We start from the raw sequence: 27,634 nt of genomic DNA, 5'->3' as shown, positions 1-27,634 counted from the left end.
GGCCCGGTTTCATTTTGCCTAGATACTATGTGAAGTATGTCTGGCAAATGGGCCTAATAGGCTTAAATAAGCACAAAATAGGCTCGTCAATGTAAACTAGGCCTTCTAAATAATAAACAATACTGCCGCTAAATTTTCTTCAGAGCTACTGGTTTTACATTCTACGGAAGAAGGGACAGGAGTACAGGACTCGCTTTGATTTCAATCCATATCAACATAATATTTCTGTTTAGATCTGGACTGCCAGATCAAAATTTGGACCAATCCAGTCCGAGATTAAATGCACGGAATCTCTTTAATAATTATGCGGTTTCTGATTAGATGTTCAGATCTAAACATAATATTTATGTTACCATACATACATACATATATGAATTCCTTTGATTTGGGGATAAGTAGACCAAAGAAAAAACAGAGAGATTTCTTTCAAATTTTCAAGGTCATGCGCTTTTTTTTTGGAATGATGTGAGTTTCTCAATCTAATTGTCTTGACAGCACAGTAAATAAAATAATAATTACAGTTTATATGCCGTACAAGTAGAAATAAAATGTAAAAGATAAAAATAGAGCAAGCAAGTTCTTGGATTCTATACGTAGATATCGCTGAAGAACTACATTACACGGGATCATGTCGGGTTGAGTTGTCAATCGTTGGACCAATTATTGTAAAAATATTTCGACCCATGTCAGATCAGGTCGAATTTGATTCGTATAAAAAAATATTATTGATCCCAATGTTATCAGAACCGGACCGGACATCGACCCGATAAAGTTCCGAATCAGCAGTTCACTGGTCAGACCGGTGGGTCAACCGGTTCAACTGCTGGTTTTTTAAACAAATTACAACTTATAATCTGGAAGTCCAGCAAAGTTATTTACTTCTACGTTAAAGTCTTTTTACAAGAATGAATGTCATATATTACAAAATAACCATTCTAAGTTCAGAAAAGGTTCAGTAAATTCAGAAGAAAAAAAAAGTTTAGAAAAAGTTTGCATACAGAATCTTATAATCACAATAGGATACCAGTACACGTCAGTGGCAAATTAATGGTTTTGAATGAGATACAAGTATACAACCAAAACTATTCTTATACCTGAATCGTTAGATTTCTTAATGAAATTGCATACATGTTCAAACTTGAATCAATCAGAGTGTTAAAGAAGGAATCTATTTCTTTTGCTGGTTTTGATCTTTAATTTGTTCTTCTCATTCTTCAATCCTTCGCATTTGGTTGAATAATGTATAAGCTCTAGAATCCTTCTCATTCTTCTCGTCTGTTTCTTTTTTTTCAATTACTTCCCTATAGTCAAATCATGCAACCAATCTCCAGGATGCTAATGCATTCAATGTTTAGGACCATTACCTTTCAATACTGCCTAAACTCTTTTCACCTAACATTGTCCCTCATGTGTTGATTAATGAGAAGTTAGTTAATAGCTATAAAGAATGTCGATATGTATTTTCTCAATAGAAAATATCTGGTAATTTTATTTTCCAATCAATACTATATGTTCGTGACCCACCAAGAACCTGCATTAACTCCAGTCTAAATATGCACAAGCTATTCTTGAAAATTTAACAATTTCACTCCTGATTAGTTTGCTTTTTAAATTTGTAAATATAGATTTCCTAGACCTAGCACTAAAGTATGAGAATTTAACTGTTGTCATAAACTCCCAAAAGTACATCAGGGGTCTAGATCCCTGATGATGGCAACTGGTATATGAATTTATACTAATAGAAAAATACTTTGGTTTGAGCATTTCATCGAACACCTTAAATGCATTATATATTCAATAAAATCAACTAAATTGTTAACTTTTCAAGTGTTCTATCAATTTGATACATGACATACATTATTCGATTTTGATAGATTATTTTGTGATTTCGCTTCAAACTTAGACCTTGAGAACGTGCAGCCTTGAGGTGTTGAGGGTGAGCCATGCAATGGTTGTGTGTGCAGTGGAGATGAGAGAATTGAGAAAAAAAAGTAAGAAATCGAACCAATCCTGCCGTATAATCCAAGCACGATTCGTGTTGCGTCCATGTTGACGGTAGCAGTGAAGAAAAGGCAAGACGGTCGAAGAAAGAAAAATGTGTGAATGAATATGTTTTGAATCGCTTTTCTGAACGGTCAAGTTCGCTGGTTTTTAATAAAACCAGGCCGGTTAAACCAATTTTGAGCGGTCTGAGAACAGAAACAGTCCTTTCAAAGAATCGAACCGGACATGTGACCAGGTCCGGTTTTTTCGAGTTAAACCACCGGTTTAGTCCGGTTCTAATAACATTGATCCGACTTGACTTGATTCATTGTCATCTCTGGCTGTAATTTTTAAAAATACCATACTCCAAAAATAATAAACCAAATAACTACATTTTCTGAAAAATTTGAGTTTTGACACGGTTGCATTCCTAGATGTGACCACCTTTCTAGGAGAGAAAAAAAAGGGGCCTCAGTCCCTAGATGCGCCCTCCAGAAAGGTGGTCGCATCTAGGAAATGCGGTTGTGTTCTGAATGCGGCCGTGTCAAAACTCGAATTTTTCAGAAAACGTAATTATTTGATTTATTATTTTTGAGGATATGATATATTTAAAAATTTCGGCATCTCTAGATTTGATGATGACGCGTTAATTTTTTTTTAAGAAGGAAGGGAAGATGCAAGTTTTAAAAAAAGTACAAAATGACATTGGTAACAAGTAAATTGCTTTATTAAATTGGTGGATACAAAAAATTTAATAAATATTTGGAAACATGGGTGACAAATAAATATGGCAAATTTACTTTTTTATTAGATGAAATGCTCAGAGATTAAAAAATTTATATTACAAGATAGTTGTTGTATTATAGTTAGGGGTGTACAAGTCGGATACGGATTGAATAGTGGTTTTACCGTATTTATTATAATTTTTTGAATATGGATACAAATACGGATATGGATCGGATATTAAATGTTACGGATTGGATATCAGATGAATATGGATATTTTTCATAATTAACTTGTTAGTTACAAAACGTCCATTATATTATTAAAATATTAGTTACTAATTATGTCATAGTGTTATATTGTTTATTAGAATATATATCTATATAAAATTTAATAACTTATTGGTACAATATACAATTTAATAAATCAATTTAAGAAAATATAGCACATTTGTTGTGGTTTAAAAGTGTAAACGGTCAGATACGGATAGTTAAAGGTCTTACTGTATTCTTATCTGTTATAATTTTTCGGATACGAATACGGGTGAGATAATTTAAATAATTTTGCGAACTCGAATCCGGATGAAATCAGATCATATCCAATCCGTTTACACCTAATTATAGTAGCAACATGTATACAAAAAGAACATATGTATACACAAGAAAACATAGAAATAGGTACTACCCATTAGTTAAGCCCATATTAGTATTCAGGGTCGGTTCTGAAGATTTTGAGGCCCGGAACAGAAAAAAAAATTTGGACTCTCTATATATACACATTTTTTTTATTGATATGTCATTGTATCATATCTATTTATAGCAAAGTTTGAGCCCTTTATATATACAAACTTTGGGCTCTAATATTTTATTTATTTGTAATATATACAAACTAATTTTTTTTGGACCCCCTTGGATCTTGGAGCCCTGGGTCATCGCCCTGGAAGCCCTACACCTGGGTCGAGTCTGCCCATCAACTACTATACCATAAGATATAAGTAAGTATGAAAAACCGAAACAAAGAATTGGTATGTGCTGGTATGGAGCTGCTAGTTCTTCATGCTCAGGTGGAGACTTATTGAGTCGCATGTGTTTCAACTAACGCGTTTGTCCTACATACAAATGCGTTAGTTGAAAAAGTGACACAAAATTGGAGTATCCATTGAAGACACAGGTCATTTCCTATATTATTGTCAAAAGAAAAGAAACAAAATACAAAAAGTGGAAACAAAAAAAAAATAGAGAGAAGAAAGAAGTTAGACAAAATAAGGAGAAAAGGAGAAAGGTGAGGTCGAAAAAAAGAAAGAGAAGAAATGAGAAGAAAAGAAAGGAGAAGGAGATGTAGATCACAACATTAACAACAAATATTATCAACAAAAGAAAATAACACTAAACTACTAGAGAAATGGTGTGGAGGATTATTTGAGACAGAGGGAAGAAGCAGTAGTATGTCTGAACTCCAGACGAAACGTTTCCACTATCTCGTCCATCGTTCAAGAAGAGAAAAAAAATCTGAATCCTAAACAGAAGCGTCTTCTCACAAGGCGATTATAAGAGGTTGCGGAGGTGGAGGAGAGAAGAAACCAAGGTAGAGGGGTGGGGAGGAACGCATTCGTCTTCTTTGACTCTTAAAACAACTGTTACACTCCGAGACAACCTGCCACGTATTTCTACGTAAGGCATATTCATATCACATCAAGCTTCTAAATAGCGTTTATAGCGGTGTAGCGGGGAGACAAAAAAAAAAAGCTTTAGCGAATAGCGGAGCTATAGCGAAAGCTATTATAAATAGCGTTTTTTTATTTCAAAAATTATATTTTATATTTCTACTAATAGTAAAAAGAGTGATGCTTCTATGGACATAAGGGCCTATTTGTAAAATGAATATATTTTTATTTTCAAAGTTCAAACAGCCAATCCGAACCGTTCATCTTGTTCTCCATATTAATATATCTTTGGAGACCAAATTTTACATTTTTCTGAATTTATTTAGTATTTATTAAGATGGGTATAAAAAATATCAAATTCAGACCATTGAATTTTGTACCCATCTTAATAAATAGTAAAAAAAATCAGAAAAATGTAAAATTTGGTCTCCAAGCACATATTAATATGGAGAACAAGATGAACGGTTCGGATCGACTGTTTGAACTTTAAAAATAAAAATATGTTCATTTTACAAATAGGTCCTTATGTCCATAGAAGGCTTTGCCTAGTAAAAATGTCTCATCAAGAAAACAAATATCAAATTAATTAAGAAGTTCTAATATTATTCATATTAAACCAATACAAAGTTCAAATTGTCATTCAAAATATCCCTAATTCAAAAACTATCGATATATTTTATATTCAAAATATACCACTACCGTATATTAATGCATGATACAAAATTTAATTGATATAGCGGTATAGCCCGCACATGTTCCATTGTATTGATATAGCTTAATAAAGTAAAAAAAAAAACCAATCTAGATATTAATGCCCATTAAAATTGCAAAATCATGTTTTCAGAAAAAAAAAAAAATTGCAAAATTATAACCCATGTAGCATAGCGGACCGCTATTGCCGCTATTACCGCTACGCGCTACGCGCTATAGCGGACCGCTATTACCGCTATAGCGGTCGTAGCTTGATTAGCGCAGTTTTAGCCCGTAGCTTAGCTTTCTGGGTCTAAAACCGCTATAGCTAGCTATTTAGAAGCTTGTATCACATACATTATCAATAACAACATAATAAAGCCACAATTTATTCCATAAACAAAAGAGTTTTCACAAACGAATCATGATAGACATGGCTAATAATACACACATTGTCATGTCTGCTCAATATATCAATATAGAATCATGAAAATAAAAACTAAACAACATGTGGCAATTTATCACTAATATGTCTTCCAACTTAGTCTCACTCTTGTCCTTGCTCGAATCCTTCCTTTTCGTTACCTGGAACCTACATAAACGTGGAACGGGTGAGAGATTGAACCTTCTCTCAGTGCGGGATTTAGTTCCAGCCCAGAATTTATAAAACCTTTACATTATTCTCACAAATATAATAAAAAATAAAATACATATGTGTTCCTAATGCAATGCATCTATTACTATTATGTTTACTTTCATATTCTTTTCACTTTCTGTGCAATTGACCATTTACTCGCCAAACCAATGGGAAGTCTAACCAACATTGGAAAGGCTGCCAACCCGCTGGGAAGTCCAGCCAATAGCAGGAGGCTGCCAACTCACTGGAAAGTCCAACCAACAGTGAGAGGTTGTCTCACTAGACGGGGAGTCTACCCTCTGCTAGATTTTGACCCGTGACAGGACCGCTTTCACCTATAGTCACATTATCGAGGGGTCCAGTCGAACACTAGACCCAATGCATATATCCCAATATACAAGCATATTGGCCCTTGTTCACTTTCATTATCTATTCATTTCACGTGCATTCATTAAATCACATAATTCATGCCCTGCTCAACACATTCTATTCATTCAAGTCCATTGATCAATGTGTAAATCATATCATTTCATGCAATTTATTTATGTTCTACTCAAGTCATACGAATGGTTCGAAAACAACATGCATAAATCCAACTAATGCCATAATAATAAACAGTTGAATGACAACAGGAAAGTAAAATAGTTTTATAAAGTCTAGGAAACCCGCACCTTTTAGCATAGCAAATTTTTAATCATTTCTCACGTCTCTTGATTCTTCGTAAGTGTCGAATCTAAGTAATAAATATATCTCTAGTTAATTAATAATATTTTAATTAACGTATTCTCCTTTCCCAAAGTTCCTTATACTACTTATCATTACATTCACATGTCATTATAAATCATTACATGTTAATTAGTTCAGAGGAGGGTTCAAATGTCTCTATCATGCCTCTATTTTTAAAAACTTTAATAACTCAAAATTTAAAACTTAAACGTCATAATAAAACCGTTAAATGTGATCTATGTTATTTTCTCTATGTGTCCATAAAAAATTATCACATTTTGATTTTACTTTTATGTGAATCAATAAGTTGAAAAATCAATGTCTAGAAATTATCCACATTAGTATATATTTTTACAAGCTCAAAATGACAACCAAAATAAAGTTGAAATGTCATAATTTTTTACACATGCATAGATAAAATGATATAGTTCATATCCAAAGGTTTTATTTTGAATTTTAAGTTTTAAATTTTGAGTTATTAAAATTTTAAAAATGAAGGCATAATGGAGGCACAAAAAAATGAAGGCATTTGAACTCTCCTCATGAAGTCGTGACAAAATAACCAAAAACAAATCGGAAATTAAACTTTATAGCTACACATCATGAATTCTAATTATTTAAACTTTAATTAGTTTACTTGTTTAATATTTTAGAGAACTAGTCAAAAAGAAATAACTTAACAAATTCAAAAATTTAATAAGGAAAATCCGAAACTGTAATGAGATAATATTTAATCCAGAAATATATTTTCAAAAACTTTAATCATTAATAGTGACAAATTTAGAAAAGAATTCATTCAATATTAATTAATAAGGATGAAATAAACAAATATCTATAATTATGGAAACAATCTTTTAGTCTACTACAAATTATAGAAATAATTCTCCTAACTTATATTTGTTGAAACTTAATTATTACTCTATTACTCTACAAGATTTACGATAGGAAAATATAAAGTTTATTATTCATTGCCGAAACTTTATATTTAAACATATATTGTTAAAAGATAATTCAATAAGTTTAATATTCGAACTTTTATGAACAGCTAAACAGTTATAAATTCTCATTACTATAGCATGTCATTCATTATATCTATGAACATACTTTAAACAATTTATAACGCCCTTTTTTTATAATAAGCTTTTATTTTGAAAAGTATCATGATGGTCTCTGACTATTAAAATTAAGTAGAATATGTATATCAACACCAGTACATATGTTTAAGGATCACATTACGGTGGTTTTCAAATTTTACTATATATTATTCATAGATATAATTATTCATTCAGTGAATTATAATTTCTATAGAAATTATTATAGTTATAGATTCAGTTACATATTCTGTTAGATAGTTTGTTGTAACAAACTAGTCACATACTGGTATTACTTCTATAGCTCTGCCTATATAAAGAGCATTGCAAAGACTTGTAAAGTTTTGATGGATGAATAAATCATTTCACAGAATATCTCTTCTCTCTATCTCTCTGTCTTGTATCTCTACTCATGGTAACAGAATATGTAACTGTAATAGAAATGATTCAAATTATTTTTATGTAGTTAAAATAGTTCATTTACGGACTATGGATATATCTTGACCAAAATATATTAGAATAAACGCACAATTTTACTAGTTCTCATGATTCAAACTCTACTAGTACAAAAAATCCCTTCACCGACTCTTAACCACCGACTGTTTTAAGAGAAGCGTCAGTGTTGCTCATACTACACTGACTCTTTTATTAAATAATAGTCAGCGTTATTTTTCAACACTGGCGCTTTAAAAGCGGTCAGTATTAGTTATCAACACTGACGGTTTTAAAAAAAAATTGTCAGTGTTGGTTGTCAACACTGACGGTTTTTAAAGCGTCAGTGTTGGTACTCAACACTGACGCTTCAAAAACAGTCAGTGTTGGTGTTCAACACTGACTGTTTTTTTAAAAAGCGTCAGTGTTGATATCCAACACTGACTGTTTTTAAAGCGCCAGTGTTGGTGCTCAACACTGACGCTTTAAAAACAGTCAGTGTTGATAATTTGTGGATAAAAATTAATTAGGGAGGGAAATGAAGTAGCGGGGGCCAATTGATGAAAATTAGGTGGGAAATTGACAAATTTTGGGAGGGAATTAAATTGAGTGATTTGTATGGAAGGTGGTTTGGATTTCCAAAAAAATTTGGAGAGGATACGCAGAGAGACAGAGAGGAGAAGTTGCGAACTTTCTAGAGAAGGAACACGGGCAAAAAAAAGATGAAAAAGTCGGAGTTGACAAGTGGGACCCAGTTGCCATAGAGACATCCTTTAATATATAAAATTGATGATCATTAAATGGAGGTATCCATTGTAATCATGGCAACACATTTTTTTATCAGACGGCTCAGATTTATATATGTGAAAATTAATTAATGTATGCATTGCAAATAATATGAAAAAACTTAAAAAAAAAAATCAGTTTTTTTACGTTTTCTATGGCCAAATCATTCTTACAATTATCAAATTTATAGAATTTCATCATTATTTGTCCCTTCAACATGGTCAAAATCGAATTTTATAAAGTCAAAATAAAATTACGAGTGAATATTATTCGAGTATTTTTTTGGAAAAATTGAATTTTTATGAATTACATGTGTTGTGTAAATCAAAATACAAGTGAACTATTTACAATTATAACTTGTATTTTAGAAAAATAATTTAGTAAAAATATTCGTGGTTAAATTTGTAAATTATATATTTTTTCATTTATATATTGAAGATAATTAAATGAATGACAACAAAATGAAAATTTATTGTAAAATAAGTTAAGTTGAGTGGTCTTTTATAAGGTCAAATTGTGAAAGTCAGAATAAAATTAAAAGTTAACAAAATAAATTTTATGATTTGCATTTGTATTTCGATAAAACATATACAACAAATAATATAAAAACAATTCAAAAAATTCAAAATTTTAACGGTTTATATGACCAGATCATAGTTATAATTATAAGAATTTCAACATGTGTCAATAGAAGTGAAAATATTTAGTCAATTAAAATCAAAATTCTTCTTTAATTTAATACAACGTAAATTACTAATTAATTGTTTTATCAAAAAATTGTAATGCTTGTTTATTAGAATGGACATATTCTATTTAATAAGTATGATTAGTAATTTACGTGATTAGTGAAATTTAGACAATTAACATCAAATTTTGACTTTAATTAATTAGAAAATATTTTGTAATGAAAATTATATTAGTAATATTTATACAATAATTAATGTTATAACATGTTTATTGCTTAATTAAATGATTTTAACACATTATATTATATAGCATTACATGCATATTGCATATATGACTCACATCTTCTATCATGAACATGAAACATAAACTCTTGTTTCCTGAGTTAATGAAGACACACGGGAATATGTCGTCCGTGGGTCGATCGGAACCGTTTAAATTAAAGAGCACTACATTTATTGTCTTGCATCCAAGTTTGATCAAAATTTGTTTTTATTTACCCATCCATCTAGTTAACCGAAAATTGAAGCATCGTATGACCATAAATCATTTACTGACCGTTTATTTTCAGAGTCGTCAGTGTTAAGTCATTTACTGACTGTTTTTATAAACCGTCAGTGTTGAACAGCAACACTGACTGTTTTTAAAGCGTCAGTGCTGAACACCAATACTGACGCTTTAAAAACAGTTAATGTTGGTGTTCAACACTGATTGTTTTTTGAAAAACTGTCAGTGTTGATAACCAACACTGACTGTTTTTAAAAACGTCAGTGTTGAACACCAGCACTGAGTCAGTGTTGAGCATCTACACTGACGCCTTAAAAACAGTCGGTCAGTGTTGAAGATACTGATTTTTAAAAAACATTTTTTTTGGACAGAAACAAATTTGGTTATGTCTAGCGAAAAATGTCCTTCGCCCGTTCTCTTTTGATCAGCCGCGCGCTAAGGAAATTTTTATTTCCCGGCCCCTTCTCTCTAAGACAAACCCTTCTGATTTCAAAACCCAAATACCTCAAGAGAAAACAAAATTTCAAAACCCAAAGTCCCAAACCCTTCTAATCTCTCGGCGAGCACACCTCTACCTCCGCCTTGCACAAGCACACCTCCGAGCATGCCTCCGCCTTGATGTCTATCTCTATCTCTGAGCACCGAGCATCCAAGCCCAAACCCTCCCCCCGCCGACTCCCTCTGAGGATCGACCATCCGAGCACAAACATCTACCTCCGCCTTGCCATCTGTCTACCTCCGCCTTGCCGTCTGTCTACCTCCGCACAAACCTCTACCTCCGCACAAACTTCTACCGCTACCGAGCACAAATCTCTACCTCTACTGGTTTGACGCATTCTCTCTAATAGGTTAAATTGACTTGTTGGGCCACTTTAATAGGTTATCTTTTTTAGGCAAACTAGAGCAATGTGTGCTGCTATCGTAAATTACAATTAACTTTCTTAAATTAGCAACTAAGACCAATGAATATTTGGGTCTTTTATAAGTCAATCGCTTAACTTGAGAAATCTCAGATTGACTCAACCAAATATATGATTTACCGTACTCCTAATAATTTACTGTACTCCTTTTGCAGTTTGATATGGGAGACATTCTAGTTAGCAACAAATCAACTGGTACAAACATACATTTGCTATGACACTAAAGTTTATATTTTTTATGACTTTTGATCTTAAAATTCTGGTGTAAACCGACTTGTTTCGTTATTATTTACTCATGGAGCTGACAATTCAAGGTTTCTGTGCCAATGGGTGTGCTGCCATTTTAGTTTCTGTGACAATTCAAGGTTTCTGTTCATTTTAATTTGATGTTCTGGATCTATTTTTGTTCCCAATTTATTTGTAAGGATTTAATTCTGTGGGATACAATGTTGCAACCTTGATCATAATTGTAGTTTTAGTGATTTTTGTGTTCTAAATTATCAACTTTTTCTGATCTGATAAAAAGGTGCAGGAATTTGAAATTTCAAATGTTAACTTTTTTGTTCTTATGGTGATAGGATGGCAGTTGTTTTTACCAACCCTCTCAATCTGGGCTCCAGAAGCTCAAAGAATACCTCCTCACACGCAGTTACATCTCTAGGTAAGGTCTAATTTTCATAATGAATGCATCTACTGATACTATCTAAATTTTGGCATTGACTTTGTGATTTCTGCTTGTTGAATTGTTAAATTAGGTACCAAGAGGATGACCTTGCTGTTTATGCAATTCTGAACTCGGCTCCCTCTTCCGAGTATGTCAATGTTGCTAGGTGGTACAGCCACATTGATGCCCTTACCAGAATTTAGAGGTACTTGTTGGTTTTTAAGTCAATTTAAGTCAATAATGAAAGTTGACCTCTCCTCTCTCCCGTGCTCTCTTGTTACCTCCTTTGTTTCTCCGCTCCAACAAATTAAATTCAGTCTTGTATTTCTAGAAACTCAAATTGTGTTTTTCATTTAAAGGAGGCATGGAGCGGAGAGTTGCCGCAACAATGACAATAGTAATGATAACTCTTGTACAGCACCTGTTATTACATCCTAACATTAGCAGGTTACTTTGAGTTCCGTACAAATATGAAAGTGCACTAAATACTACTCTAAATCAATACTAGAAGAAAACATCCCTACTACAAAACTACTGATATAAAACCTAAAATTTCACCTTTATGTATGCGAGAAGAGCCGCCATATTGCAGAGAATCATTGACTGAGTCTGTTATTATCTTTGATTTCTTAGTTTAAATGAGATAGCATTTGCATTATAATTATAAAATGAAGTAAAATTGAAACTTTTGGGTGCAATTTACTGATATCAAAAGTTAAGATTTGCTACTTTTTAGTTAGTTTTCTGTTGCATGGTGCATCTTATTCTTTTTTCTTTTTTTAAAATAATGTATAATGATTCTTCGTTGCTGGTTTCTGACTTTGTAATTTTGAAGTTTTGAAGGGTATATAGAAAATTAACCCTTGTTAATTTGTTAATACTTGTAATTTCGGTATTGTGACTGAGGAGACAAAGGGTGTGAAGTTGTTATATAGTTAGAAATCAAATTTATTATTTTTTATTACTGTCATGTGCAAATAGTGTTCATGGTAGCTAAGGGTATAGAACTTAATTAAATTGTGTCATACATTTCTTTTTGTTGATTTATTAATACTTGTAATGTTCAGTGGTGTGACCGAAGAGGGAAAGGGTGTGAAGATTGAATGCTCTGCCGTTGTTGAGGAGTCTCCTGTCACACCTCTAGTCACAGAAGCAAAGGTTATTTATAATCCACCCATCAAATTTTGTTGTAGCTTCATTCCAAAATTGTTGTAAGCTGTAACTAAATTCTTCATTCTATTTTCAGGCACCAGCAGATGAGGATGACGATGACGACGATGTTGATCTGTTTGGTGAGGAGACCGAAGAGGAGAAGAAAGCAGCTGAGGAGCGTGCTGCGGCTGTCAAGGCCTCCTCTAAGAAGAAAGAATGTATGAATTTTGTCTGCATTTGTTATGTAAATTATTTTAAATGTAATGGCCTTGATTGATTTGTTACGTAAATTTTTTTAGCTGAGCAGTGGGAACGAGCCTTGCTTGATTCAAAACAATGCTTCAATATAACCTGAATATTGTTTTACACTCATTTGAGATAGTAGAATCATGCCTCTTTTCTTATATATGTAAACACTTGAATTTTCTAGATCTTGTTTAATTTGTGTGGCTATGCTAAGTAGCAACTAATGTTGGTTTCTATTGATAGCCGGGAAGTCGTCAGTGCTGTTGGATGTGAAGCATGGGATGATGAGACTGACATGAAGAAGCTAGAGGAGATGGTCAGGAGCGTCCAGATGGAGGGTCTCCTCTGGGGTGTCTAATCTATCTACAAGACATGTAATGCTTTGTAAATTTTGTTATATTTGCATGTTTTGTTCATATTTTAGTTGTATATTTTGTACATATTTGTCATGTAAATTTTGTTATAGTGTGTTTTTTGGTGAATGAATCTATTATGTTGTGTGTTTTTTGGTGAATGAATATATTATGTTGTCTAAATTATTTGTATGATACATTCTTTAACATTAATAAATGTTAAATAGTAATATATGGCTAGCAAAAATATGAAGGGTAGCCCAAATATAAATAGAATCATGCCGAAATTTTTATATCAATACTGACAGTTATAAAACTAACAATTACTGTTTTTAATATCTATACTGACGTTTTTAACATCAACACCGACTCTTTTTCAAGCGTCAGTGTTGAATACCAACACTGACGCTCTAAAAACAGTCAATGTTGGTGTTCAACACTGATTCTTTTTCAAGCGTCAGTGTTGAATATCAACAGTGACTATTTTTAGAGCGTCAGTATTGGTGTTCAACACTGACGCTTGAAAAAGAGTCAGTGTTGAACACCAACACTGACGCTCTAAAAACAGTCAGTGTTGTGTTCAACACTGACTGTTTTTAAAGCGTCAGTAAAAGGTAACCTTCACTGGCGCCGGCTTTACTGACGCCACTATAACAGTCGGTGTAGGGGTATTTGAACAATCGGTGAAGGGGTTTTTTGTACTAGTACTATAGTTTATATTTATTATTTGAGATAAGATTGAATTACAACACAAACTTAAACGTTTGAATGTAATTAGCAGTTATTGGATTACCTCGAAAGCTTAAAACGCACATGAAAAAGGATGGTGGCTGCGGGTTGCAACAGAGGCAGCGGCCCCGGATTATGTACGGTCAGACAGTACACAACAGTTGATGCATGGGCTAGAATGCAGTCAATGCACACACGGAGTTGTGATGGCTGCAGTGAGCTGCTGCCCTTGTTTGGATTGACTGTCGTATATTTTATTTAAGGAGATAGAGAGAGACACGCTAGGTGAAATGAGTAACATGCATGTATAGATACCAAAAAAAAAAAAAAAAAAAATGCATGTATACAGTAATTTATAGGGAATTTTATTAATTAATGCATTAAGCTTTGTTAGTGGCCAAATTCAATTGGGTCTTTTACGGAAGTTAATAGAAATCAAGGAGGGATTTAGAGTATGCATTTATTCTCCATTTAAAATGAAAATTCGGAAAGTTTGAAAGAAACTTTTCATATATTCATGTAGAGATGAGCTACGTACAGTGAGTTGCGAAGTAAATGTGTTTCTACTTTACGTCGTATTTTTATTTTGAAAGTCCAAACGTCCGATCCGATGACTGCAGTGAGCTGCTGCCCTTGTTTGGATTGACTGTCGCATATTTTATTTAAGGAGATAGAGAGAGACACGCTAGGTGAAATGAGTAACATGCATGTATAGATACCAAAAAAAAAAAAATGCATGTATACAGTAATTTATAGGGAATTTTATTAATTAATGCATTTAGCTTTGTTAGTGGCCAAATTCAATTGGGTCTTTTACGGAAGTTAATAGAAATCAAGGAGGGATTTAGAGTATGCATTTATTCTCCATTTAAAATGAAAATTCGGAAAGTTTGAAAGAAACTTTTCATATATTCATGTAGAGATGAGCTACGTACGGTGAGTTGCGAAGTAAATGTGTTTCTACTTTACGTCGTATTTTTATTTTGAAAGTCCAATCGACCGATCCGAACCGTTAGATGTGATATCCATATTTAAATGTGCTTGGAGACCAAATTTTACATTTTTTGGAATATTTTTTACTATTTATTAAGCAATTTTGAAAACTACTGTTTTGCTATGAACAGTAAAAATTTCTGGACCATCAGATCAGTGATTTTCAAAATTGCTTAATAAATAGTAAAAAAAAAAAAAAAAATGTAAAATTTGGTCTCCAAGCACATTTCAATATGGAGATCATGTTGAGCGGTTCGAATTGGTCGTTTGGATTTTCAAATCGCAAAATATGAGTGTGAAGTAAAATAGTCGCTTTATTTTGCAACTCACTGTAGCCCATCTCTATTCATATATATATATATATAGAGTTGGGCTACGGTGCTATGCATATATAGTGTCATATGGTGCTATGTGTTTTTCAACCGTCAAATAAACTTTGAGATTCGTGCAAAAATTTAGTCGCTGATTTGAAATATAACGGAGACAAACAAAGATAAAAATTTCCATTATCGTTGATTGAACTCCCTTTTTCTCTCGCTGCCCTTGCATGTAATTTCAATTAGTGTTGCGCTGATTCAATTAAAACTCAAAAATTGCATTAAATTTACTGATTTTCAAGTTCTGACACGAAATCGGTAAAATTTCAAGATTCTTTTTCTTTAATATCAAGGGAAAATTTCAAGATTCAGTTTGAAAAAAAAATTTCGCTGACTTGAATCTAAAGGGTAGAAGAGCAATATGTGCGAGAGGATCTAAACCAAACATTTTTCAGAGAGGGGAAGATGCGACGGAGGGGGTGGGTAAACAGGGCGAGAGCATCTGTAAAGCATCAATTAATGTTAACGGAGAGAGAGAATTGAGCCCCCATTTTATCTCCGTTATATATCAAACCAGCGACTAAATTCTTGCACGAACTCAAAGTCCATCTGACAGTTGAAAAATGCATAGCACCATATGACACTATATATGCATAGCACCGTAGCCCAACTCTATATATATATATATATATATATATATATATATATATAGAGAGAGAGAGAGAGAGAGAGGGGGATAGGCTAATAAACAATCGATTATTCCTAGCCTCCCGTGCAACCAAGTCATTTTTTGATTTCTAAAGTCCAAATGATCGATCCAAACCGTTAGATGTGATCTCTATATTAAAATGTGCTAGGAGACCAAATTTTATATTTTTTGGAATTTTTTTTACTATTTATTAAGTCACTTTGAAAATCACTGATCCAATAGTTGCTTAACCAAACAGTAAAATCAGAAGCTACCGTTGGATCAGCGATTTTCAAAGTGGCTTAATAAATAGTAACAAAATTCCAAAAAATGTAAAATTTGGTCTCCTAGCACATTTTAATATGGAGATCACATCCAGCGGTTTTGGATCGATCATTTGGACTTTAAAAATCGAAAAACGACTTGGTTGCATGGGAGGCTAGGAACAATTGATTGTGTATATATATATATAGAGAGAGAGAGAGAGAGAGGTTGGCTAAGATCAAAGTGGTAGTTCCTAAGCTTTGGTGCTACCAATTCGTTTTTCAATTTTCAAAGTTCAAAACGTCGAACGGTTGATCTCTATATTAAAATATGCTTGGAGACCAAATTTTACATTTTTAAAATTTTTTTTTACTATTTATTAAGCCACTTTGAAAATCGCTGATCCAACGGTGGTTTCTAATTTTACTATTTTGTTAAGCCACCGTTGGATCAGCGATTTTCAAAGTGGCTTAATAAATAGTAAAAAAATTTAGAAAAATGTAAAATTTGGTCTCCAAGTATATTTTAATATAGAGATCGACTTGAATGGTTCGGATCGACGTTTTGAACTTTGAAAATTGAAAAACAAATTGGTTGCACCAAAGTTCAAAAACTACCACTTTGATCTTAGCCAACCTATATATATATATATATATATATATATATAGAGAGAGAGAGAGAGAGAGAGAGAGAGATGGGCTATGGTGCATTGCAATGCATGGAGGGGTTTGTGCATTGGACCATAAATCTAAAATTCAAAATCCAAATGACTGATCCAAACCGTTCATCTTGTTCTCCATATTAATATGTGCTTGGAGACCAAATTTTATATTTTTCTGAATTTTTTTACTATTTATTAAGTATTTTACAAAATTGTTGATCCAACGGTGGCTTAACAAAACAGTAAAATCAGCTGCCACCGTTGGATCAACAATTTTGTAAAATACTTAATAAATAGTAAAAAAATTCAGAAAAATGTAAAATTTGGTCTCCGAGCACATATTAATATGGAGAACAAGATGAACGGTTTGGATCGGCCATTTGGATTTTAAATTTTAGATTTATGGTCCAATGCACAAATCTCTCCATACATTGCAATGCACCATAGCCCATTTCTCTCTCTCTCTCTCTCTCTCTCTCTCTCTCTATATATATATATATATAGAGTACGGCTAACGCGCTTCCTCTAGCATATGGGCCGAAATGCTTCCGGTGGAAATTTGAAATTTTAAAATCCAAAAAGTCGATCTGAACCGTTCATCTTCTTCTCCATATTAATATCTGCTTGGAGACCAAATTTTACATTTTTCTGAAATTTTTTACTATTTATTAAGCCATTTTGAAAATCGCTGATCCAACGGTAGCTTCTGATTTTTACTGTTTGGTAAGCCACCGTTGGATCAGCGATTTTCAAAATGGCTTAATAAATAGTAAAAAATTTCAGAAAAATGTAAAATTTGGTCTCCAAGCAGATATTAATATGAAGAAGAAGATGAACGGTTCAGATCGACTTTTTAGATTTTGAAATTTCAAATTTCCACCGGAAGCATTTCGGCCCATATGCTAGAGGAAGCGCGTTAGCCGTACTCTATATATATATATATATATATAATGAAATTAATATTTCTTTATATATTAATTATATATATTATATATATTTATTGTCACACTTTGGAGGATTTATGGATGATTGATGCTTCTATTCCTTTAAAAGATAGATTATTAATTGAATTATTACGAGGTGTTGTTCTATGGACTATTTGGTTAGAACGCAATAGATTATGTTTTAATGTTAGTTCCCCTTATTCTATTAAGGTTATTGGTACTAAGATTATAGCTTTGACTCAATTTTGGTGTAAATCTAGAGATGATGATTCATTCTTTAAATTAAATCTTATATTGCCTTTTGATGTTAAGAATCTTCCAGATCTCCTTCTGCTGGAAAAGGAAAGAAGCTCATACACGACCCAAACTTTGGACCTCCTGGTGCAGGATTCTAGGGTTGGCAACCCCCCATTTCCAATGTTTGGCGTCGAGGAAGAGGGTGAAGACTTATTAGATTTGTAGTACTTAGTTTTATGCATGTTATGATGTTTTTGTGTTTTCCTAGGATTGTTGCCTTCTTGTGTTGTGGACATGGTAAGATGTTTTGGTTTTTTCTATTGTTTTTGCTTATGTTTTGAATACCTGTACAGACTTGACATATTTGATTTTGGTACCAATTTTAGGTACTAGGTCAAATATGCTATGATTCTTGATTTCAATGAAATCGGTGGTAAAATACCACTATTTTTCAAAAAAAAAATTATATATCAGAAGATCCAGCTGGTTCGTCTTGATTTAATTCTATATATACGAGTAATAATGTACTTTGGGTGAGCTTATTTAGTACTTAATTAAACATACGTTCAGAATTTTAAACACTCAAATATATAAGTTGCATAGGTTTCGTAATTAGCTTTCTGTGAAATTATTAACATAGAAATTATGCATTAGAATCGTTAATACACGATCCTATTATCTTTTAATAACTTAATTATTTCTTTGGATATTTTTTTTTCGAAGATCTTTCGTATAAATAAAAGATTTAATTACGACTAACTTTAGGCATACAATTTTTGAAAACATGTGATCAACTTACAATTTATGTATACGTTCCATATTATTTGTATTTTATGATTTATTGATATATAAAGTATGAATATTATTCGTTCTTATATTTATCGTAAAGAAAATCAACGTGACAGAATTTTACAGCGGCAAACTATAACTAACTAATACATATATATGTTTTTGGCAATTTTGTATTAGTAATTGTAATTGCATATGTATGACATGATAATTTTTTATGATTTATTTGTAAAAATTATATAACTTTTATATTTGTATTATTCATTATTTGTTCATTACTGTTTTGTTACCTGCTAACCTAAACGGATATGAGTAGGGTAGAATAAAACAAATTCTTAATAAATATGAATAGGATATGAATAAATTCAATTTTTAATGGATATAGACATAAAAAATTTGGTTCCACTCTCGTACTCATTGACACCCCTAGACATGTCCTTGCCGAACACCTCTTTCTAAAGATTAATTTGACAATGCTCAAATACGGCACATATATACCCGATAATATTATCGTACCGGCATAGCATATAAACTAAATACAACGTAAGAATAGCACAACACGACACTTTTTTTTTTTAATTAACCTAGCTGTAATATCTTTTACAACATTTAACACGTGTTTTAGTATGACTAGATTGAAAGTGTTAATCGTTATACTTGTCAGAAATACTATGTTAGGTAGTGGGTTCCATCTCTATATAAAAGTTAATCATAAAAAAGTATAGCTGCCAACTGTTTCACATAGTCACACCACACTACTATAGGTTCTTTCGTGTCTCTTTCAGTGCATCTCTTAGCGAATTTCTTGTTCAAAATCACGCACTACTAGTACTCTCAGGTGGCCCACATGTACTGTTAGAACTCACATTTTAATTAATAATGAGAACGAACCATGATTCGCCTATAAAATTACTGAATTACATATTTCGAGTGGATAACCGAACTCATATAGTAATTTATCTACAGGTTCAAAATGCATGCAAGCTGGAGCAAAAAAAGAGTTGATGGTAAGTAGGGGCGGATGCATAATTTTCATCAGAATAAGACAATAAATTATCGAATCAGATTTAAATAGCTAATTGGATTCAAATTCATTAGATAATCGGATACTAGATAAAACATGATAAAAAAGCAACAAAAAATAGTATTCTTTAAATTGAAACATAAATATAACATAAAACAAAAATGATTAATATAAAAAACATGATTAAAAAAAACTATTAAATAATCAACTCATCAAACTACCAATTAACACATGACAAAAAAGAAAACAAAATAGTATTATTTTACATTAAAAAAACAACAAATTTTTTTTTTTTACATATTAAAAAGAAACAAAAAACTAGATACTAGATAATTAAGTCAATGAAACAAGTTTTCCTCTGTGGATCTTCACCGTTTGAAATTTTTGCATAATTATTTTATCATCGATATGTTTAAACAACTCATTTTTAATTAAAGTATCGACAAATCATTCATCCATTGATGTTTTATGATACTTCTTATAAAAATGGGAGAAGAAAACAAAAGAAAGTGCAAAAAAAAAAATGAAGAAAGAAAGAGAAAAAAGAACAAAGCGGCTGGAAATGGAGGCATCCATCAATGCATGAAATGGTGTAGAAAAATGAAAGAAAAAAGAATAGAAATGATTGACTCCACCATGCAAATGAAATGGAGAGAAGAAGAAAAATGTGTTGCTCTCCTCATGTGTTTCATTAAATCTTACAAGTGGTCCCATGTACTTATTTCTTTTTATTTTAGACTTGGTTCACAAAATTCATACACATTCTCTCATATGATCTACATAAATTCAATCCAAATTAGAAGAAGAGCCTTTCTTTCTCAACAACCAAGAAACCCATTTGAGGTCCGATCAGAGGAGAGATGAGAAGAGAGAGAGGAATGGGCATTCTGATGCTAATTCCTTGCAGCCTTCAGAGGAGAGATGAGAAGAGTAAACTTATTACAGATTCTTTGATAAAAAAAAAAAAAAACTTATTACAGATTCTGGGTAGGATAAAATTATTTTTCAGAGTAGAGCAGAGACTAAATAACTTGTTTCTGTAAATTAATTTTGAATTTTTAAGGTAGGACAATTGCTCTACCATGTAGTTAATTGGATCCGTCCCTGATGATAAGGATACGAGGATTAAGGGACTATATGTCATTAATTAAAAAAAAAAAAAAAAAAAGGGACTATATGTCCTCTCAACTCTGGTAATCTTGCGAAGAGAAAATGAGAGTTAAGGATGTTAATGTGTATGTATGCTAAACAAACTTTATTTCGTATGATCAGGTAAATATTCATCGTTTCGTTAAATTGAAAATACGGTATCAAATTTTCAAACGGTTTTATTTGTACATCTCAAACGTCTAATTAATTTTCTCCATTCATTTTTTTTATTAAAATATCATCATATTTTGTTATTTATATGAACATCAATTATGATTTGCATGTTTTATATTAGTTTTGTTATTATAACTTTTTTATTGTTTGTTTTGTGTCTGTATTCGTTGGGTTATTCACTCCTTAGTCCTTATCCATATTTGTACGTATATGCCGGATTTAGTTTGGAAATTTAACTACCATCCATTTCATATTAAGGATCCGATAAATGAAATTCGGTTACAAATATGATTTTACTACCATCCATTTAAAATTAAATCCTTTTACAACCCTACGAAATGGTCGGCGTAATAATTGACAAGAAAGATATATATAAAATAATACTCTTAAACATGGCATTGCTGAGCAAGGCTAGAAAACAAAATACAAGAACATACCTCGCTCTAAATAATATCCATATCAAGTTAATAAATTTCTATGAAAAGAACTAGCATTTGATATAGTGATAAAAGCATTTGATATAGTGATAAAGACACATGAAGATCATGAGTTCGAAATCCAGATAGGAGAAATCATTTGTTTTAATAACAATGGTATTAAATAGTTGGGTGGCTTGACCTTCAACCTTTACTCAAAAAAAAAAAAAAGTTAATTTCTATGAGAAATTGAGAACTGTATTACACTTGCAATAGAAGTAACTATAATTAATGGTTGTAAGAATATTGCATTTACTAGTTTGCAAGCTTGCTAAATCAGTAATTTGAAGCAGAGCATGTTTTGAAATGATTACAATGCTTTCTTTTTTGAATGTTTACACTATTCTATATATTGAAGAAAGAATTAATGAGCAATCTAATCTGCAGGACGTCTGGGGTTAGTTGCAAGCAATTATTGCGCCCAAAGGTTAGCAAAGTAAAGGAACTCATAGCTCACGTGGCTTTACAAAAATGAGAGAAATGATTTTATTTAATACATCTTTTGCATGAAACTAATAATATGCTTAATGATAAAGTATAAAAAGGATGAAGAGCATCAACTCCAACTTCAAAACCACATGAAAATTCACTAACCTAGCCAAAATCAAACTAAATGCGATCTTCTAATCTCACCGTGAACAACCAGAATAAAACCATAAAATCTAGGAACAATAAATTAATTAAGTACCTAAGAAATCAAATGTATCACATAAACAAGCTACGAATTATAGCGGCTTGAGAACTGCTCATGTCAGTTGTTTCAAGAAGCTCTGCTAGCCGTTCGCTCAAGTCATCAACCTCGCGATGCAAATTCTTTATGTAATTGCAAGTCTCTTGTAACACCTTTGCTGAAGAAACCTATCATGGAATGCACAACATATCATGAACATTTAGTCTTATACTAGAATTACACTTAAAATGATTTTTGCAAATGCTCTTAAATCAATTGAACAAAATGTACCCTGTCATTGTTTCGGATGCGAGTTTCTGGAAGCAGCATCTGCAACTTTGACACGAGATCATTGATTTGCTCGTCAGAGATCCTTGAAGAGTTTGATTGCTGCGACCGCGATCTCCAACTAGACATGTTTTCTTCTCCTAGTTTGTAATTATCAATATCAAGAGTTTATATTTTTGTTTAGTGAAATTATTGAGTCAAATGGAAGGTATATATAGCAAATATATATGGGTTCGATAAGTATATATTTTGAGGGACAAAGCTCGTAGGAATTATGTGTTTGGTAGACTAGACACGATTGACAGACAAGAGATAGTGAGATGAGGATGGACGATGAGACAAGTAGAAGGAGAAAGGGATAGGGATGTCAGGAAAATTTATGTGGAGAGACAGAGACGAGAGATGTTTTGGAGAAAAACAACAGGCTTCGGTTTGAGAGGAAGGAAGGTGCATGGGAGCAAGAAATGGGCAGATGTTGAATTTAAATAGTGCGTTGGATGGAGAAACATCACTGGAGAAAAATTAAACAAATTTCACCATTGGTTATACCAATTAAGACGTGTCCCAATTTTTATTTATTTTTTAAAAGCACCTAGCACTGTATATATAAAAGATGGATTTCGTCTCCCCTAATTCCTAAAAGATACAAGACGGAAACCACTTGATTAATTTCGATTGAAATATAAGGTAGAATTGGACAAATACCCTGCACTAACTAGCCCAAAATGTAATAACTTTTTTTTCCTTTTCTACTGGGGGAATTTAGAGTAAGAAACAAAAACTTGTGCATGTAAATAAAATTTCTCGACATTTTTCTTGTCATCTCGTTTCAAATGTTTCTCAGGTTTAACTCTCATCCATTTAGTCATTATACCTTGGCTCTAGCAATATGGTTTGGGATCCATTCTTATCATGTGTTCATAACAAGAAGAAGAAAAATGATGATTTCATTAGTTATTGCTTAAGCATATAAGTAAAAAGTATATGGTGAAAAATAATCTTGCCATTCGAACTCAACAAGAACAAAATGTCTAAGTGCTACACAAGTACAAAATGCATTCATTTCCAAGATAAGGATTTTAATTTTTGCTATATATAATATAAGGAACGTGTTATTACTGCTCTTCCTTGAGCCATAATTCATGTTGTATATATATAATTTGTTTATGTAACATGATATTATATTTTTATTGAACACAATCTATGATTACTACATTTGACCTATATGTGTTTACTAACAAACTAATCATAAAAATAACTTCATAAATAGTTGTTTAGATATAATATAATTGTCGACCTGTAAGTATATATATATATTATGCTGGTAAATTTCAAACTTATTCTTATTTTATTAATATGGCCCACAAAATTAATGGCATTAGAAGTCTTCTTGGAGACGTTCCCGAAATATACTTCCCCATACTAGAGTGTCTCCTGGAGAGATTGAGAGGAGATTGGGAAACTATAATAAAGGGAAAAACGACCTGTGTCAGGAAAAATCACGCAACCCATGTTGGGTTGTTATTAATATATTTGTATAAATTATATTCTGTATAAGTCATTATAAAAAAAATTAAATATATTGTTTACTTGCTGCATGTGTATTTGCAGGCAAGTTGATTTCTAGTCTTCCTCTGACGAAAGCAGGCGCGAGAATCTCTCGCATTCATAGATTTATATTATAAAGCCTGATCAGAATGCATTATATACATATTCACTATATAAGTTGAATCTAAGAAGTCACTATTTTGGGAACTTTTTTTCTTTTATGTGATGTCATGATTTTCGGGGCAATTTTGGCATTGCTAATAGGTTTATCAATCGAGATTGTTTTCGGGGCAATTTTTGTGTTTCCAATTACTTTAGAATGTGTGTGTGTATATATATATCTCAATATTTCAGAATCTTTTTCAGTCTCTTTTTAATGTTGTTAAGTTTGACAATTATTTTCGTCGTTTTTACTAAATATATATATTTTTTTTCTAGTAGCATGTAACCGTGTAATTAGTATTTTGGCCTCTGTAACTTCACACAAAAAGAAGTTAAAAACATAGTCTAGTCTTGAGGAGATACAGTTGACAATATTTTTTGAGGGGTTAGCAGAGGCTGCCAACTAGGGGTGAATACGGAGCGGATACGGAGCGGATAACGCTGATATCATATCCACATCCGTCGGATAATGAGCGGATACGAATAGTAAACGGATATCAAAATTGAAAACCAAATTCGTCTTAAACGGAGACGGATACGGAACGGATAGTCCACGGATACGGATTCGAATACGGATACGAAACAAATAATTGTCGGATAATTAAGTTATACACATTAAGATACAAATAAAAATATAAACTTTAATATACAAGTAAAAATATGAGGAATATAAAAACAATATAAAGATACCAGATTTGTTTTATTAGAAAATAATAGGGAGAAAATGTGATGAAAAAAAAATCAGAAATATAAAAAAGAGATCGGAATGGAGCTGAATGGAGAAAAGAAACGGAGGTAAAGAAAAAAAGAAAACAAAACTAGTGTCTGATTAAGAAGTTAAAGACGTGTTCCAATCAAACAAAAGTTTGTTATAGTACGTTCCAATTATACTAATTTCCCAAGTCCCTCCATTTATTCCTGCACTCTCTCTCTCCAAATTAACTTCCTTAACTGTCTTTTATTTTCTCATTAATTCCGCTAATAATTTCCATTTATTTCCGCATTAATTACTGTGAATTAATAACAATCCCCGCATTAATTATACTGTGCTCTAATAACAATTTCCCGCATTAATTATACTTTTCTTTAATAACAATCCCCGCTAACAATTATTTATATGTTTATTGATGTTCAAGAAAGTATTTATCATTGTTCTGACAAGTATTTATCCTTATGTCTAAGAAGTATTTATCATTGTCCTTGACATGTTAATACTTTGATTTGATTAAACATTACTTATTGACAAATTCAAGAACAAAGTTCAACAAAGTATTTATTATTGTTCTGACAAGTATTTACCATTATATCTGAGAAGTATTTATCATTGTCACAGACGTTTTACTGTAAGTTACAATTATGTCTGAGACGTATTTATCCATGTAACATAAAGTATTTATCATTATGTCTGAGAAGTATTTATCAATGTAACATAAAGTATTTATCATTATGTCTGAAAAGTATTTATTATTGATGTTTTACTGAAAGTTGCAATTATGTCTGAGAAGTTTTTATCCATATAACATAAAATATTTATTCATGTAGCATAAATTATTTATCATTATGTCTGAAAAGTATTTATCATTGGGTGAGGGGATTGTTTATTTAATGGTCCCTAAGAAATTTTGTGCGGGGACAATTAATGGATTGATTTGTTTAGTCATAAATAGAGATCATTGCATAGGGATTAATACTTTGCAAATCCAGGATAAATACTTTGATGCTTCAAGTTAAATACTAACAGTTTCTGCGGAGTATTAATGATTGAGCGGTCCCCCCATGACTTTTTTGGCAGTTTGTGCGGGATTTTTTACAGAGTTGAGACTGCGGGAATTGTTATCCGGATCCTAACAATAATGACCTGGGTTCGATTCATGCCAACCGTAAAATTTTGAATAATTTCAAATAAAAGTAGCGCAGCGGCCAACGAGTTGTCCGGATCTTATATCATAGGATAGTCCCACATTTGTTATATAAATAAATTTGAAGTGCTTATCTATACATCTCGCACGCTACTGGTGAAATGTTTTCGCGGGTTTGGAACAACATGAGGGTTCGCGGATATATTCAGATATCCGTTTCGTTTATGGGTATAGAAAATTATCCGAATCCGTATTCGAATTAACTGTGAATAATAGATCATTATCCGGATCCGAATCCGTGAATTATGTGCTCCAGATGAAATAATCCAGCTCCGTTTTCACCCCTACTGCCAACCATAAAAATTTATTAATAATAGGAAAAAAGTATTTACATAGTGGGATGCAATAATTACATAACAGCCCCTCAAACATCTAATATTCACTACCTTCAAGTATGTTAACAAAATCTAAACCAAAGCCATCCTGTTTGTACTATACGCTCAGCCAGTATATATGTTTGCTGGTACCAATTCACCCCTGAATATGAGATTGTTGCGCTGCAGCCATATCTGCCAACAGGTGCACATGAACCATAGTGAGGCTATACTATATGAGTATATGTTCTTTCTCCCCGGTTTTTCTACAGTTGACAATATTACTGAGAAGAAATGTAATATCCTGTACAATTGTAAAATTATTTCTTGTACGTGTTACTATTCTTCTGGAAAAATAATTCAAATAAACATTAGAAGAAGTACAATATATTTATCTGTGCTACTATGATTAGAGCGACTTCCCAATGTAATGCGGTGGTATAATTTTTTTTTTGTGAGATGATGCTCATAGGCATTAAATAAATGTGGACACTAATAATAAGTAAAGAGGAAGTTTGGATCTGCCAATATACTTCTTCAAAAGGACAGTTAAAATAAAATAAAAAAACAGAGGTGATTGTCAAACAGTAAAAAATGAGATAAGATGTGCAGTGACAATGAAATAGACAACACCAACGATAAAATCACAAATGGTACCCACGGCCCATGTCTCGCGCCTCTCTTTCTTTAAATGCATTGCCGCCGCGTTCAGACATGCATGCTGGTACAGTTGCTCGTATTCTCTCAATTTGTTAAAATAAATTAACGTTCAGTGTGCCGCATATCTACAGATCTACACTGTAGATTAAATTCAACGGATAAGAAGAGTAATTTATACGGAGGAGGGTTCAAATGCTGAAATTTTTAAAAATATCATAATCCAAAAAAAAAAAAAATCAAATAACCACTCATTGTGAAAATTTTCAATTTTAACACGGCTGCATCCCCATGCTGCGGATCCCCTTCCTGGAGACCGCATTCCCTAGTTGCGGCCCCAAAAAGGAGGCCTCTACTAGGGGCTGAGGCCCCTT

The 27,634-nt window shown here is 32.2% G+C and overlaps 1 protein-coding gene and 1 pseudogene across 2 annotated transcripts; one reads left to right on the top strand and one right to left on the bottom strand.

Annotated features, from left to right (window-relative positions):
* The first annotated feature begins 11,406 nt into the window (after window positions 1-11,406).
* LOC144559548 (elongation factor 1-delta 1-like) lies at window positions 11,407-13,277 on the top strand (annotated as a pseudogene). Its single transcript, XR_013513164.1, has 5 exons — window positions 11,407-11,503; window positions 11,598-11,711; window positions 12,574-12,664; window positions 12,753-12,876; window positions 13,148-13,277. The product of XR_013513164.1 is annotated as an elongation factor 1-delta 1-like (transcript).
* Window positions 13,278-22,178: 8,901 nt separating this feature from the next.
* On the bottom strand, window positions 22,179-23,109 carry LOC144559603 (transcription factor ILI6-like). Its single transcript, XM_078308673.1, has 2 exons — window positions 22,664-23,109; window positions 22,179-22,560 (listed from the first exon to the last, which is right to left on the bottom strand). The coding sequence occupies exons 1-2, from the start codon at window positions 22,787-22,789 to the stop codon at window positions 22,408-22,410; spliced, it is 279 nt and encodes a 92-aa protein (XP_078164799.1). The 5' UTR covers window positions 22,790-23,109; the 3' UTR covers window positions 22,179-22,407.
* Window positions 23,110-27,634: the final 4,525 nt, after the last annotated feature.

This window comes from Carex rostrata, chromosome 9, assembly GCF_964058835.1.
Source record: "Carex rostrata chromosome 9, lpCarRost1.2, whole genome shotgun sequence".
Classification (NCBI taxonomy): domain Eukaryota; kingdom Viridiplantae; phylum Streptophyta; class Magnoliopsida; order Poales; family Cyperaceae; genus Carex; species Carex rostrata.
This window is presented reverse-complemented; position numbering and strand designations above follow the sequence as displayed.